Raw genomic sequence first — 17,251 nt, forward strand, 5'->3', positions numbered from 1 at the left:
TAGGCAAGATGTCAAAAGTGGAGCATTTTAGTTTAAAAAAAAAAGATTAAGCTCATTTCTGACCTTCATATCTTTGACTTGTCTTCACTCACATTTCTTTAAGGAGCTAAGAGAGGTTATGTCATCATAGTTCTATAAGTCGACTTCTCTTTCCTGATGTGTAACAAATTAAAACGTCCTCATCACAAAGAGCAAAACATTGGTCAAGGACACGGTTCATAGCTGCTAAGTTTTATTTCTTAATGGTTCCTGCACCGGCAAACAAAACGTAAAAAACAGAGCTAAATAATTCCCATTTCAGAAGACTACTGTATCCAATAAATATGAAACATGTATTTAGTTGGATGCATTATTTGAGCTTACTGAATCATAAAGAGTTAATCAGTTATTGGGCGAACTTCTTGATATATCGAACTCCTTGATATAGACAAACTGCAGCAGTTGTACATATAGATTCTTAATAATTTCTGACACAAATGGCTGCTTAGTTAAGTTGAGATCTTTTCCCTTGTCGTCCAATCACAAGTTCATTTCAAGCAGATTTCCCGTGGACCTACACTTTCCACTCAGTGATAGAACACAATCAAATCAACAGAACACATTAGACCGTGACAGATTTGGGCTGATCTGAGAGTGTGATGGTTCTTTCTGCCCCGGTGTGAGGAACCACAGCGTTCGCAGCTGAGTTCCATTCTGCACTCAGTCTTGTTGCCTGGAAAATAGCAAAGATGTGACCGAACCACGGTCTCACACCACGTCCGGCTTCCCCACAGACAGTTTAGAACATGATTTGGATTCTGAAGTGCTTCATCGTGGTGGAGTTGTTGTTCGTGCCCATCTTCAGCATCCACTTTGACTTCATCAGCTGTACGTACTTCATGTCTCTCTGGTTCCGATGGAACGAGCTGTTGCCTGAGAGACAGAGAGAGAGAAGGGAGGGGCAGCATGAAGGAACCTGGAGAGTCGTCGTTCAGGAGCAGTTCTCTTGTCTTAATGATGGGAATTATGAAAAGAGAACAGGAGCCCTCGCAACACTAAAGACTTTAAATCTAAACTCAGAAAAGTTATTTTGTTTTATATATCAGTGGGACGTTAAGCGCTCATCAGAGACTGTGCTTCGGCTGCAGTAACAGAATGTGAGCACAAGAGGACAACCCTGAGGACAGGTGTGGATGCGCTCGGTTCCGATCCCTCAGACGAGATATTTAGATAGATGACAATATTTAGATTTGGTGGTTGAATCTTACCTCCTTCTCCTCCCCAGCCCAGAGCTTTGTACTGCCGGAGGACTCGGCCCACAGCGTTCTTGTTGTGGCTGAGCACCACCGCTCGCTGATATCCAAATCGCTGTTTGTAATACCTCATGAGGGAGCGGTGGCCGATTTTGGCACCTGAAGAAACACACAGCGACCAGGAGTATTCCAGTTAGAGCATGAGCACAAAATAAAACCACATGATGATCCCAACCAGAGAATGACGGCACAGATCCTCGAGCAACATCTAAATTATTAAAAGAGCCGATCAATTGGTGCTTAAACATTCAACATAATGTAATAATTGCACAATATTTCTCTGTGATCAACCACTGGGAGTCCTGGGTTATTTTATAATGCTTTTGCCTTTATATATTACATTAAGTGATTATCATGCCACAGGTGGGCATCTTCATTTGTTTAGCACAAATGTGCCTAAATGACCAGATAATTAATATAATATGTCAAAGACAAAAAATGTATATATGCAAAATACACAAGAAAAATCTAAATTTACTATAAAAACCACAAACCGCTCCACAAAGCAAAGTGCAAAATGTAAATATAGGTTGCAGATGTGAGGATAGAATAATAAAACAGATTAAAATCTAGCAATATAAAGTTATTTGCAATAAAGAAAACAGGTGTAACCATAGATCATATCTGTGTCACATCAGTTTGTGCTCCGACATTTGCATTCAGAGTGATGGGAGTTCACAAATGATGCAAATATTACATATTTTTTGGTGTTTTTCAATTTTACCATTTTTAATCATTTTTACTTGGGTGATCTACACTAAACAAAAACAACTTTCAAGTCGAGTAGAAAGCAGCGTTTCGTGAGGGAGATAAAAACTCATTGTGAAGTCACCTGACGGCAGAGTCAGCTCCAGCAACTCGTCGTCGTACTCCAGGTCTTTGTCGTCAGGCAGATCTTCGGTCACCTCTGATTCCTCTCCCTCCTTGCTGTCAGGGTAGCTGCTCCTGTTGTCAAAAAACAAAGCAAGCAAAAAGAACGTGAACAACAATGACAGCAATTCATCATGAATGCATCCAGATGCCTTTAAATGCTGCTTTTAAATCAAGGTCCAACAAGCGGGAGGCAGAATTCACATTTACAAACCCAAATGAGTTTAGTTCAGTTCAGTGACCTTTGACCACCGAATGTTTGTGAATATTTGAACCAGATGAATTGAAATTCGCTGCTGGTGTTCCGGATACATCAAGTTCACAAGAACATGCTTTGTATGGTAAACAGAGAACTTGACCTCCAAAATTAAATCAATTAATTTAAAGATTCCCTCGTTGTGTTTTTGAAAGAGATGGACGGACGACCCCAAAACCCAACGCCTCTGCTTAAAGGGTCAGTGTGTAGAAGTTAGTGGTGAAGTGTCATGTTGCAGCTCAACACCCCCCCCCACATCACCTTCCTGGTGACCCGCTCACCAAGACTCAGTCGGTAAGTTTTTTGTAAACTTTGTCAATTCTGTCAGCTCTTGAGGAAACTCAGGTGTTAAGGTGGTTGATCTCAAACAACACTTTGGTTTCAGAGTGTTTTCATTCTGTGCTTTAGGCGTTTATGGGTGAAACTGCAGGAGATCTTCATCCACTCCCACAGATCACTGCACACAGCTGAGCAGATCACAGATTACAGATTTGTTCAAAGTGACTTTAATTACCTGAAGTCATAGAAGTCAGCAAACTCCAGAGCAGCGTCGCCATCAGTGAAGAGCTTACAGTGGCTTTTGTCTGTCATGTGACTCTGCACTGCTTCTGCCGAATAAAACGAACGCCCCTTCTCGTTACACCACAGACACACGTTCCCGGCACCAATCTTTTCTCCTGGGTCGAGGAGGAAAAGAGTTTTTGTTAGAATAAGAAAATTAACAATGAATCACATGTTTTACAGGAGGAGACTGTAACATTACATTAAATAATAACTGACAGCTGTTTTCACATGACTTACACAGAATTACCATCTTTAACGTCGGCTGCATTTGGGAATTAACATTCAGACACAGGAGTAGATGGAGTATTTCCTCCTCTTTAGTTCCAGTTTCATTTTACTGCTTAACACTAAACTTCAGGATCCAGGTAGATATATAGATAGATATATAGATAGATAGATATATAGATAGATAGATAGATAGATAGATTACTTTATTCATCCCTGAAGGGAAATTAAGTCGTCATAGCAGCCGGTTTATTTGAATACAATAAAATACAATACAATAGAATAAAAAATATTGATGTAGAAAGAATAAAAAAACAGAAACACAACATAAATAGGAAGATAAGGTTCAGTGGCAAGATGATGGTAATAGTACTGATGATATGATGGTAATGTTATTGTTGGACAGTATATAAAAATAGTACAGTATATATAGTATATAATATAACATAATATATATATAGTAATTATACCAATATAATAGCAGTATATAGTAATAATGGCAGCAACAGTATATATAATAATAGTACAATAATAGTAATAGTATATGTGTATATAGACTTATATATACAAAGAATATACAGAGTATGATATAATATATGATATATAGTAGAGGTATAAATATAAGTATTTGACTATACTATACTACAATAGGTAATATAATATACTATGAGTTTAAGAATATGTAGACAGAGTGTGCAAAAGACAATATTATTGTACAAAATGATATATAATATCAGTATGGTTTATATTAACACATATCACATATAATGTGAAGTAGATGTTCCAGTATATGGAGTGGAGTGTTGTACAGAGTGAACTGTGCTCATCCACACGCTCAGAACTCACCGAGGTACCGGATCAGGCCCCCGAGGTCGACCAGGAACTCCACATCGGGGATGAAGAAGCTGTGGACTTTGGTCATGTGAGCGACGTTTTTCAAGAGTGACTTTGAGTGATGGGAGCAGAACAGGCAGTCGGTGACGGGGATGGAGCCTGGCAAAGCAGCTGGGGGGGGGTCAGACAGAGCCGCAGAGTCTTCTTCCTCCTGATCCATCGATTCCTCTTCAAAGTCCTCCATCATATCCTCCTCCTCCTCCTCCTCCTCGTCCTCCTGGTCAATGTCCTCCCACTCTTCTGGAAGATTTTCATCAGAACATTTTAACACCACAAATGAATGGATGTGGAACTCAAATAAGTTCATCATCAACTTCTGTAGTGTACACGATCACATTTCAAGAGAAACTACCTCAAGTCTGTATGTGGGTGGATGACATGACGCATGATTTTTCTGTAACTAAGTGTGAATGTTTATTTAGATGCATTTAACCACTTAAACAACACATGGATGTGATGCATATTATGGTACTTTGTTTTAAACTTATGATTTTGTATGAAATATCTGTTATGTTTGATTATATTTTAAGGTGAATACCCAAAATGTCCTGCGGTGTGACCGTAACATAGGTGAAGCATTAAACTTACATATTAACAAAATAAACCAGAAATATCTGGAGCAGGTAATAACTGCCTTGGCATTATATTGTATATAATGACTCTTAATATTAGGTTTTAATATGCACAAAACTAGTATATAAGTATTTACAGGAAAATAACTTTCGTAACACAGATGCTGTCCTGTGGCGCGACATGGAAAATCAGATTTTTGAAACGGCAGTTACATGGATGTAGTTAAAAATTTGTTTAAAAGAAAAAATTGTAAAAAACATTTTAAGTTTTTTTTTTTTAAATTTAATTAAACATATTAAGGTTAAACTGTGTTATTATTCAGTTAGCATAATAGCTAAGGTCAGTCTTGTATAGCAATGACTCAAAATGATGAAAATGTCCTGCGGTGTGACGGCCGGTCACACCACAATGAAATTATACAAAAAATCCACGGAACACTAGCAGTTTAAAAAAATTCAGCATTTGAACATTATAATTTCATACAAATGTAATCCTTATTAGAACTTTATTAAAAAAATACTGTTTCCCCCTTATTTGTCAACTAGATAACTGCAAAAAGCACGTGAAACAGAACTTGATAATACTTCATTTTTTAAATAAGGTTTACTCAGATATGTCCATATGTCCGATATTACCTCCCTCAGCTGTGGCTCCCTCTTCTTTCTCTTGCCTCTTGGCTTGCTCCTCCAGCCACATCATGCGGGGGGGTTTGTCCGGCCTCTCCGTCCTCTCCTTCGTCCCTCCTTGAGACGCCTGGGCCTTCCCCTGCTTGGCCAGGCTCGACCTCTGCTGCTCTTTCAGGGCTTGCTGCAGGGCCTCGTTCCTGGCATCTTGATCCACCTTCTCGTCTCCAAGTCCCTTCTCCAGGTTCTTCTCGTTCATCCTCTCCACTTCCTTCTGGGCGGCGAGCAGCGCCTGCTTCTCGGCCTGCTGGTGCTTGTGGGACTGCAGGTGGTTCTGGTAGGCGTTGGCGCTGGAGAACTTCTTGTTGCAGACGGCACAGCCCTCTGTGCTCGACGCCTCCTGCAGATGTTTCTCGGCCGCGGCCCTCTGCGCCAGGACGCGCTCCTGGAAGTTCTCAGCAGTGACGGGCGGCATGTCGGCCACCTTGCGCTTGAGGTTGTAGCGATGCCAGTCGGTTTTGTAGTGCGCTCGCTGCACTTCGCCGTCTGAAAAAGCCACTCGGCAGCTGATGCACGTGTAGGAGGCCATGGCAACCTGGAAACAGGTCATGTTAAAATTACTCATACATCTCAAATCACCAATTTGTCACAGAGGGCTTCACAACACCGACAACATATTCTTAAAACCATTTGGATTCTCCCCAAATACACAAAACAAAAACAGACCAAACTCAATTCAAAAAGTATGTATTTATTTATTTATACCTCTACTATATATCCTATATTATATCATACTCTCTGTATATTCTTTGTATATATTCACCTGCACTGTGATCCAGGTACACTCCTACTCTGGAGGACACAGGAACAAACACTGGAATGCGCATGCTGTTGTAAACAAAGTCATAAGTCTATACACATTTTTATACATGTGTTGTTATAATTATTATTATTATTATATATACTGTTGCTGCCATTATTACTATATACTGCTATTATATTGGTATAATTACTATCATATATAAATATATATTATGTTATATTATATACTATATATACTGTACTATTTTTATATACTGTCTAACAATAACATTACCATCATATCATCAGTACTATTACCATCATCTTGCCACTGCACCTTATCTACCTATTTATCTTGTGTTTCTGTTTTTATTCTTTCTACCTCAATATTTTTTATTTTATTCTATTGTATTGTATTTTATTGTATTCAAATATACCGGCTGCTATGACAACTTAATTTCCCTTCGGGGATGAATAAAGTAATCTATCTATCTATCTATCTATCTATCTATCTATCTATCTATCTATCTATCTATCTATCTATCTATCTATCTATCTATCTATCTATCTATCTATCTATCTATCTATCTATCTATCTATCTATCTATCTATCTGAAGGTATGAAGCTGGTTTTCACCAAAGATCCCAGAGATACTCAACTCAAAACCCAACATGCTCTTTTATCAGTTAATGCAGACTGTTGGTAAATTGTATATTGAAATTAAGGGCAAATCAGTTTTTAACTAAAATAAACCTCGTCTTAGAATCATATACTTTGTTGAAAGACAATGGGCAAACCAGTGCTTTGATGCAACAGGGTGATTTAAACCCATTTTTTGATGCAGTTAGTTCCTACAGTATTTTTACATGTGATGACTCAGTGAGTCACTAACTATTGCTCCGTGACTTCGTGGGACTCATTTTCCAACCTCTAACCAACGATTCACCTTTGTGCAGATTTGTTATCATTTGTTTTACGTGATAATGAAGTAGGTATGAATGTGGTGTAGGCAAAATAAGCAGTCTGAGAAAAGAGCTCACTGACATTGAGGTGAACGATGGTGTCTTTGTCGAGCAGCTTAGAAAATAAACAGACACTGAAAAATGTGAACTGAACAAGCTTCTTTTCCTTTAGAATGTAAAGGTTCAGTGTGTGGGATTTAGTGACCTCTGGTGGTGAAGAGTCATGTTGCAGCTGAACCCTCCCTCACCTCCCCCTCCCCCTTCCACACCTGACAGAACCTGTGGTAAACTTCAGTTGACACAGAAACTCAAAAGATGGTAATTTTGTCCAGTCTCTATCTAAAGTATAAAACATGGCTGCCTCCGTAGAGAGGATCCGCTGCTGGTGTAAATATAAAGTATGTGAATATCCACGACCCATTCTAGATTAAATATAACAACAATTCATACGATATAGATGAAACACTTGTGAAACATCACTAGGATTAATTTATACGCAGTTTCTGCCAATAGAACATTTACCCAAATCTTACACACTGGACCTTTAATACAGGAATGTCTAGTAAAAGTAAAAGGAACGTGACAATACTTAAAGAACAAACGTTTCTGTCGACAGTCATAACATCGATCTATTGGACATTAGCCTAGCTAGCTAGCTGCACAATCGCAATCTAACCAAACCTCAGGCAACGGCTAGCAACCAGCTAACCTAACCTCAAGGCAACGGCTAACAACCAGCTAACCAAACATCAGGCAACAGCTAGCAACCAGCTAACCAAACATCAGGCAACGGCTAACAACCAGCTAACCAAACATCAGGCAGCGGCTAACAACCAGCTAACCAAACATCAGGCAGCGGCTAACAACCAGCTAACCAAACATCAGGCAACGGCTAACAACCAGCTAACCTAACATCAGGCAGCGGCTAACAACCAGCTAACCAAACCTCAAGGCAACGGCTAACAACCAGCTAACCAAACATCAGGCAACGACTAACAACCAGCTAACCTAACATCAGGCAGCGGCTAACAACCAGCTAACCAAACCTCAAGGCAACGGCTAACAACCAGCTAACCAAACATCAGGCAACAGCTAGCAACCAGCTAACCAAACACCAGACAACTGCTAGCAACCAGCTAACCAAACATCAGGCAACGGCTAACAACCAGCTAACCAAACCTCAAGGCAACGGCTAACAACCAGCTAACCAAACATCAGGCAACAGCTAGCAACCAGCTAACCAAACACCAGACAACAGCTAGCAACCAGCTAACCAAACATCAGGCAACAGCTAGCAAGCAGCTAACCAAACCTCAGGCAACGGCTAACAACCAGCTAACCAAACACTCAGGCAACGGCTAGCAACCAGCTAACCAAACACCAGACAACAGCTAGCAACCAGCTAACCAAACATCAGGCAACGGCTAACAACCAGCTAACCAAACCTCAAGGCAACGGCTAACAACCAGCTAACCAAACATCAGGCAACAGCTAGCAACCAGCTAACCAAACCTCAGGCAACGGCTAGCAACTAGCTAACCAAACCTCAGGCAACGGCTAACAACCAGCTAACCAAACCTCAGGCAACAGCTAGCAACCAGCTAACCAAACCTCAAGGCAACGGCTAGCAACCAGCTAACCAAACATCAGGCAACGGCTAACAACCAGCTAACCAAACCTCAGGCACCGGCTAACAACCAGCTAACCAAACCTCAGGCAACTGCTAGCAACCAGCTAACCAAACATCAGGCAACGGCTAACAACCAGCTAACCAAACCCCAGGCAACGGCTAGCAACCAGCTAGCCAAACATCAGGCAACGGCTAACAACCAGCTAACCAAACCTCAGGCAACAGCTAACAACCAGCTAACCTTACCCCAGGCAACGGCTAACAACCAGCTAACCAAACCTCAAGGCAACGGCTAGCAACCAGCTAACCACACATCAGGCAACGGCTAACAACCAGCTAACCAAACCTCAGGCAACGGCTAACAACCAGCTAACCAAACATCAGGCAACAGCTAGCAACCAGCTAACCAAACATCAGGCAACAGCTAGCAACCAGCTAACCAAACACTCAGGCAACGGCTAGCAACCAGCTAACCAAACCTCAGGCAACGGCTAGCAACCAGCTAACCAAACCTCAAGGCAACGGCTAACAACCAGCTAACCAAACATCAGGCAACGGCTAACAACCAGCTAACCAAACCTCAGGCAACGGCTAACAACCAGCTAACCCAACATCAGGCAACGGCTAACAACCAGCTAACCAAACATCAGGCAACGGCTAGCAACCAGCTAACCAAACCTCAGGCAACGGCTAACAACCAGCTAACCAAACCCCAGGCAACGGCTAACAACCAGCTAACCAAACCTCAAGGCAACGGCTAGCAACCAGCTAACCAAACCTCAGGCAACGGCTAACAACCAGCTAACCAAACCTCAGGCAACGGCTAACAACCAGCTAACCAAACCTCAGGCAACGGCTAACAACCAGCTAACCAAACTTCAGGCAACGGCTAGCAACCAGCTAACCAAACATCAGGCAACGGCTAGCAACCAGCTAACCAAACCTCAGGCAACGGCTAACAACCAGCTAACCAAACCTCAGGCAACGGCTAACAACCAGCTAACCAAACATCAGGCAACAGCTAGCAACCAGCTAGCCAAACCTCAGGCAACGGCTAACAACCAGCTAACCAAACCTCAGGCAACAGCTAACAACCAGCTAACCAAACCTCAGGCAACGGCTAACAACCAGCTAACCAAACATCAGGCAGCGGCTAACAACCAGCTAACCAAACATCAGGCAGCGGCTAACAACCAGCTAACCAAACCTCAGGCAACGGCTAACAACCAGCTAACCTAACATCAGGCAGCGGCTAACAACCAGCTAACCAAACATCAGGCAACGGCTAACAACCAGCTAACAACCAGCTAACCAAATGGCTAGCAACCAGCTAACCAAACCTCAGGCAACGGCTAGCAACCAGCTAACCAAACATCAGGCACTTTTAAACTTTCACGTTTAACATGCAACGTGTCGGTCACTGTCCATGACTTTACCGAACACATGCGGGCAACACAGCCGGCGACACTCACCGAGTTCTCCGGTGAGCAAGGCAGCAGCACCGATGGAAGCGTGTCCGGTGAGAGACTCGAACTCTCCTCCGCTGCAGCACCGACGACACACGAGGGCGAGTCGCTTCTTCGGCTGCGGACGAGCGGGGCTTCATGTGCAACAGCGCCCCCTGCAGCTCCAGAGTGTTTGTGTTGTGCTGGTGTGACGCGGGGTAACCAGTATCTTGTGTGTGATTTTACAAAGTACATTTACTTTGTTGCTGTACTTGGATACATGTGTCAAGTAGAACGACTGGATTTAACAACGTGTTAAATGTGTTATGTATATAAAACTTCAGCTTCATCACACAGTTGATACGTTTTTTATTTGTTGAAGAAATACAAAATTACATACGTATATATCAGGATCAAGAAAAGAAAGGTTATTAAATAGGCCCAGATATTCCATCATCTACACAGAGCTCTTGTCTAAAAGTGTCAAACTTTAAACTATAGTCTGTAGCTGACAGAACTCTTAATAATAAAGATACAAGCATTCCAATTTATATTTGTACTCATAGCAATAAAGACAGAAATAGTTTTAGCTATAAATTAGGCATTCATACAAATGATTTTAATAATAACCTTTTCCTCTCCTAATGTTTATCTACAATTGTGTGTGCGTCAGGAGGATGGACAGTCTCACAGCTGTCTTGATAGGAGGTCAGACAGAGTGACGTTGTTGACTTAATTCTGTTTCATTGTTTTGGTTCAGTTGTTGCGAATGTTTACACAGTCAGGTTTGTTTTGATAAAGCTAAAACATAATAATCTTTTCTCCAATTGTAAACACCTTTGGCCCATATTGCATCTGTGGTTCAAGGACATTTATGAAGTGAACAGGTTGCCTAGCAACTATAGCGTCATTGGGAGTGTCTCCCTGTTCTACTTCCGTATTCCAAAAGCCAGGAGGATGGATTACGCATGCGCACTTCCGAGGAGGAGGAACGAAGATCTACTGTATAAAATGGACAGACGCCGGATGTTCGAGGCGCTCTGATACACCTAGTGTACTGGAAGCCCATTGTCTTTGCTGTAACCTGTTCATTGTCTCCTAAATAAATTCTTAATTGACTAAACTGAGTTCGGCTCATATCTCTTAAAGAACAAAAGATCACGTTCTAACAATTGTCACCTTGGCAGTCTTGATATGATTTGCCCCGAGATTGTTCTGTGGGTCGGAAAGTACAACTGACTTAGTATTTGTAATAAAACCCCTAATACACCTTGAACTTGTCTCACAATAAATGAACCAACATTTTGTAAACAATAATATTAATAATAATAATAATACTTCTCTGTTTGAGATCAGCGGAGACATTAGAGAATCTTCACCTGACAAAGAATTCACAGTGAAGCAGCTAACATGGTGTTTCTCTTTAACTGACAAAAGTTGTATCAAGATCCAAACTCTGTTGTCGTCGTTGCCTCTCAGCTCCTGAACTTCACCTCACTTCACTCTCACTCAACTTATAACAGCAGCTCGGTGAAGAGGAGGGAGCAAGTTCATGTTTAGTCGAAGTAAAACTCGTCGTCTTTGCAATGAGGAGCCAATTACAAGCTTTGCTTCATTCCAGGATGTTCAGGCCGGTTTTATTAACACTGATAACTTGACACTTTCCACGTCATTCGACAGTTCACCCAGATTAGACAGCACTTAATGAATTTCGAGGGTCAAAGTTCTCCAAAGTTGAATTCCACGTGAAGAAACAGTGTGGCCGACCAGGACAGGCCTCGGTGTGAAGGTCTGTCTCCACTGTAGATCTGAGAGAGAGGCAACGAGGACACATGTGGACAGAGAGGAGCCTGCTGAGTGTTAAGATGGAGGGTTATCATCAGAGAAATGAAAAATAAGAAATTCACCTTTACTAACAGGAGACGTTAGAAAATGAACCCTTCCTCACAACAGCTCACTGAGGAAATACTGCCCTCTACTGACCACATTCTGCCAGACATGTGACTGGAGCCTCTCCCTTGAGCACCACATCACAAAATGTTTTTTTTAATCAATTCTTCCAAAATCAGATTAATTTGAAAGGTAAGAGAGGATCTCGCCCGTGGACTCGTGCGGTGGCCTTTTCTCTGAAGCAGAAAAACCTGAAACATCTGCAGTCTGTACAAAACCAGAACCAACACATATGATCACAGCACAACTGTTTTATGGATTTTTAAATTGTTGCCCGTTTGTTTCAGGACTGATTTAAATCTTTCTTGATGACTTGTAAGGCTCTTCATGGCCTGGCAGCAGGACGCCTCCGATCTCTGAATCGCTGATTTACCTCTGTGCAGCTTGTGATCTTAAGGCCTTTGGGGGGAAATCGAGTCGTGACTCTGCTTCAACTGAGCGAGAGCCTGGCGATGTAGTGGGAGTGAAATCCACGGCGAGGAGTACATCAACAAACCACTTGGTGGCGTCACACACGTTTTAAGTGCCTGGTGGTCATTAGAACAAAGTTCACAAAACTTAAAACTCCTGGGAAACGAGTCAGCGTGTGATCCTTCAGGGTTCTCTACCCGCCCTGCTGCTGAGAAACAAACATGGAGGGTACAAATACAAGTGAAGGGAGGAGCACAGGAAACAGGGAGAGTGGGTTTGTTCACTGTGCAGCTGCAGTTTCAGAGGAGACGAGTGAAGACTTCTGCAAAAACATTAATTCAACAAACTGTGACGCTGAGCGGAAAATCCAGCTTTCTGCAGCCTTTTGAAAGATTAATGTTTATAACCATGTTCTTCTTTTCTTGCGATTTACTCGATTGTACGTTACATGCTTAGTTATTTGAGAAAATTGACGATTGACGGATTAGTAGCAAACTAGAATTACTGTCCGGTGGTTGTACGCCTCTGCCAACAGGTGCAGTTTCAGGCGCTCCTGAAAAAGTGCATTCACAATGATGAGGTCACTGCTGCCTGGAGTTCTGACTCCACATCTGTATCGTTTCATCTCTGAGTCAAAACGATTGTTTGTACCAAAGCCGAAGAAATTCCCTCGATGCAGTTTTTAGATATCGTGTTCACATGAATGGGAAGTTCCTACAAACAACCCAATAACCTAATGACTGCACCTCCTCAGCTTGTCCAGCAGGGAACATGGACATGAACAGGTTTTTCAGGGTTCTACATTAAAGGTTCAATTCATAGAATTCAGGGACATCTAGTGGTGAAGTGTCATGTTGCAGGTGAACACCCCCCCCCCCCCCCCCTTTCCAAACATGAGAGAGAACCTGTGGTAAACTTCAGTTGTCACAGAAACTCAGGAAGTTTAGCTTGTCCAGTCTGAGCTACTGTAAAAAGCATGGCTGCCTCCGGAGAGAGGACCTGCTCCTGATGTAAACATAAAGTATTCAAGTATAAAGTATTTTAATTTAAATGACCCATTCTCGGGTAAAGAAAACAATTTAGATTAAACACACAAGTGAAAACAACACTAGGATTATTTCATATTCAGTTTCTGCCAATAGAACTTTTCACCTGAATCTTACACACTGGACCTTTAAATTAAACATAATCATGTCTGAGGTAAGAAAGACCCAAATATGAATTTTGGCCCAAAGATAAAAATATCTATCTAGCGTTGGTCGGACGTTTACTTGTAGACGCTGCCTTGGACAAACAAGTGACAACAAAGAGAATATTGAAGATATTTGTTCATTGTAGTCGTATATTCTGTCGTAAAAGAAAGAAGGTTATTAAACAGGCCCAGATATTCCATCATCTACACAGAGCTCTTGTCTGAAAGTGTCCATACTTTGCAGGATTGTGTTTGGACAACACATTATTTAGGCTGAGCTCTGCACAGCCTCAGCCGGTCATGACTCCGGTATCAAAGCAGAACTCTGCAGGTTTCAGAGGAGAGACGGACTTCAGCTCCAGGAGTCATGCAGCATCCACACAAGTGCTGTCATCATTTGTCATTTTTAATATAAATAGAGAAACAAAAAGAATAAAATAAGAGACACCTAACTTGATCTTACCACCACTTTACTATGGCATGCATAGGTTTCAGACCGTACTCAGAAAGAGACAACAGACACTTTGTCTAAGAAAGCTTCTAAACGATGTTGGGACTGCTTGCGACTCGGGGAAGAAAAGGAAAAAGTACAGAAGACGTTTGTTCGAGAGGAGAATCGTCAAATCCCGTCTCTGGGGGGAAAAAAGACGGAGGAGAAGCTTCGGCTTTCCCGTTTCCCTGCGAGCGGCGAGCACAAACACACAGCTGCGAAGTCGACTTCCTAGAGTGTTTGGTTCTTTATTTTGAAAGCGTGGTGGCCGCAGTGCAGTTGACGATACTGAAGGTTTTCTTTCTCCATCCAGGATTTGAGCACTAAAGAGGCCAGAGGAGGATCAGGTTCAAACAAGGGCTCGCCACCGAGGGATCCAGGAAGTGAAGGTCGCTTGGAGACACGTGAATTTGGGGCTTTTCACACCTGAATGCTCTTAAATTTCAGCAGCAGCTGGAGGAAATTACAAGTAGACAGACAAATGCTAGCGTGTAGTCGAGGTTGAAAGGGACGAAATAATAACATCAGTGACCGAGTCCGTTTATCACAAAAGCCGAAAAGTCAACGAGCAGCAAATCTTTCACGGCCCGACAAGTGGAAACGGAAATTTAAATTCTTCCTTTTGCAAAGAAATGACGGTTTTCAACTGATGTTTCTTCTAAGACAGCGCCCCCTACATGCATGTTGTCCATGGAGAAGTTTGCGTTATTTGACTTCTGTGTAGGCAGGCGCTGAATTTATCGAACGTACTTCCGCTTCAACCAGGCGCGGCACGGTGGCGGAGCGTTTACTGCTGTTGTGTCACAGAGAGAAGGTTGTCGGTTTGAATCCGGTCTCAACTGGAGCCTCCCTGTGTTATTTACCCTGCCTACTCCGTGTTAGCAGATGGGACATGGACCAAAGTAAAAAAAAAAAAGAAAGTTTGTGAAAGATTGTTTCTGACATTTCAGGTCGTCCTTCTCACACTCGATGTTTCTGATAAGTTTGGTTTCAATTCCTTATTTCACGATGCATGCAGCACTGGGACCACCGGACTCGTGCTCTCAACGAAGCACCGTCCATCGCAGTGAGTATTTCACTCCTTCAAATTGTCAATTTTTCGTTGAACTTGTTTTTAATGTCCCTGTGCAGAACCTTGAATCAACCTCTGTGTGAATGAGACGGGAGACGAGAGGATCAACTCCACCATCGCTCCTGCACAGGCTTCGTGTCCTGGATGTATTTCATTTCCAGACAGTAGGAGAAAGTGGTTGGAAGGGACTGAGGGCGACGCTATTAGCACCTGTTGGACATGAGGACAAACCAAAGAGCTGTTTTCTCAACGTTTAGTCTGTGACACAACAGGAACTGGATCTTCTCCAGTCAGGAGTTCACGTCTGAAGCGGACAGCAGACGAAATAAGTGTCAACGATAGCTGTGGTATCATTCACACTTTGAATGATACCACAACAAGAATTCAAATTTCAGTTCAACTGTAAATCAAACTCTTTTCTGTGGCTTGATTTTCAGGTGGGACTTCCAGCGTGAACCCGAAACAAGTCCACCTGTAAACCAGGCTGGACCTTCTCATTCTAAACAGAGGAGGAGGAACAAAGGGACATTTTGGCTCCAGAGTTCTTTGTGGGTTAAAAACTAGCGTAGACACTGATAAGAAAATAAAGATGAACAATGTTTGGGTTCCTACACAAGGTTTCCATTTCCAATATTCCAGACTTTGTCCAGAGTTGTTCGAGGAATCTTTCAGACACATTTAGCAAAGCTGTAGTGAGAGACCTCATGTCGCAGCAGGTACCACCACACCTGAAGTTAAAGTTCTAAAACTCTTCTGGAATTCTACTTTCCAACGTGTTACAGACCTGGAGAAGGTGGAAGGTCTTTCACTTTCCCTCCTGCAGAGGAACCTGGGGTCCGGAGAATGGGAAACATGAAACCAAGCCGGCTGTAGGGCTCGCTGATGTCAGCACAAACTTCTTTACTGGAAAAAGATCCTTTCATTTGATAACTAAATATCTCACTCTATTGATAGAATTCCATTTTCGTATCTAAACGTTGACATGTACACACGCTGGTCACTGGTTCTCGTGGAAGCGGGAGCTTTATTGTAAGAGGTCAAGAGGTCGCTGGACTTTGCTCTTGCTGGCGCTCAACAAATATACTGTGAATGCAAGTAACAATAATTAATATAATGATAATTAGAATAATAATAATAATGACACTCATCATAGTCTGCACCGTGCCTTGTAAACCTGGAAAACTCAAAACAACACAAGAGCCAGGTAACTACACTTCCTCAGCCCCCCCCCCCCCCGCCCACCCCCCCAAAAAAACAACAGAAGATTAAAAACAGGGAACGTTGAGTCGAGGCGGCAGTTTCTCTTCCAAGTCCCCGAGTCCATGAGCGCCACCGAGTGTCTGACCCGTGTCCTGACGTCAGGGGGAGGCGGAGGGATGGGGAGGGGGGGGGCTGTCAGTCACAGAGCCTGGGGGGGGTGGGGGGGGGCTGTAGCTCCAGCTCTCAGAAAGCCTCTGTGGAGCCTGTTTGTGAGTGTGTGTGTGTTAGCGCTGACCCGGGGAGTCACTCGTCTGATTTTCTTTATTTGTTCTTTTGTTTTGTCCCATTTATGTTTGACCTGGAGTCTGTCTGCCCCGGTTTGCTGCCCCCTGGTGGATGGGGGGGGGGGGGGGGGGGGCAGGGCATCTGCACGAGTTTGGCTCATCGGATATTTTCAAGTGTGCTACTCTTGTCCCCATGGAGATGCCGGGCTGGAGGAGGAGCGGGTTAGCAAGGCCAACCAAGGTGGAGTTGTCATTTCATATTTACGATGGAAAGAGATATAGTGTGTGGGGGGGCGGGGCGGGGCTTGAATGTGTCGGCGTCCTGAGGATCTGCCCAGAAGGTTTCCCCCTGGTCCTCTGGGGCGACTGGTAAAAGCAGAACAAGAAGCTGATTGATTTTCATCGACTTGTTATCGTGCGGAGGAGCGTCTCCTCAGCGAATACATGACTACAGGTGGAGGGAGACCTTTCTGGACAGGTCCTCAGGGTGGGTGGGTGGGTGTGTGTGTGTGTGTG

General features: G+C 42.9%; 1 protein-coding gene across 1 annotated transcript; it reads right to left on the reverse strand.

Moving 5' to 3' along the window:
* Positions 1–215: 215 nt before the first annotated feature.
* znf622 (zinc finger protein 622) lies at positions 216–10,249 on the reverse strand. Its single transcript, XM_061083587.1, has 7 exons — positions 10,164–10,249; positions 5,310–5,892; positions 4,054–4,341; positions 2,933–3,095; positions 2,125–2,237; positions 1,248–1,391; positions 216–912 (listed from the first exon to the last, which is right to left on the reverse strand). The coding sequence occupies exons 2-7, from the start codon at positions 5,884–5,886 to the stop codon at positions 779–781; spliced, it is 1,419 nt and encodes a 472-aa protein (XP_060939570.1). The 5' UTR covers positions 5,887–5,892; positions 10,164–10,249; the 3' UTR covers positions 216–778.
* Between the last annotated feature and the right edge of the window lie 7,002 nt (positions 10,250–17,251).

The sequence above is a fragment of the Limanda limanda genome, chromosome 13 (assembly GCF_963576545.1).
Source record: "Limanda limanda chromosome 13, fLimLim1.1, whole genome shotgun sequence".
NCBI classification, from domain to species: Eukaryota; Metazoa; Chordata; class Actinopteri; order Pleuronectiformes; family Pleuronectidae; genus Limanda; species Limanda limanda.

Bases quoted from the DNA above. Each gene is read 5' to 3' on its own strand.
- znf622 (XM_061083587.1), bottom strand. From the start codon at position 5,886: ATGGCCTCCTACACGTGCATCAGCTGCCGAGTGGCTTTTTCAGACGGC. The intron at 1,392-2,124 runs GTGACTTCACAA...GTGTTTCTTCAG, and splicing joins GGAGCTGACTCTGCCGTCAG to GTGCCAAAATCGGCCACCGC. The intron at 913-1,247 runs GTAAGATTCAAC...TCTGTCTCTCAG, and splicing joins GGGCTGGGGAGGAGAAGGAG to GCAACAGCTCGTTCCATCGG.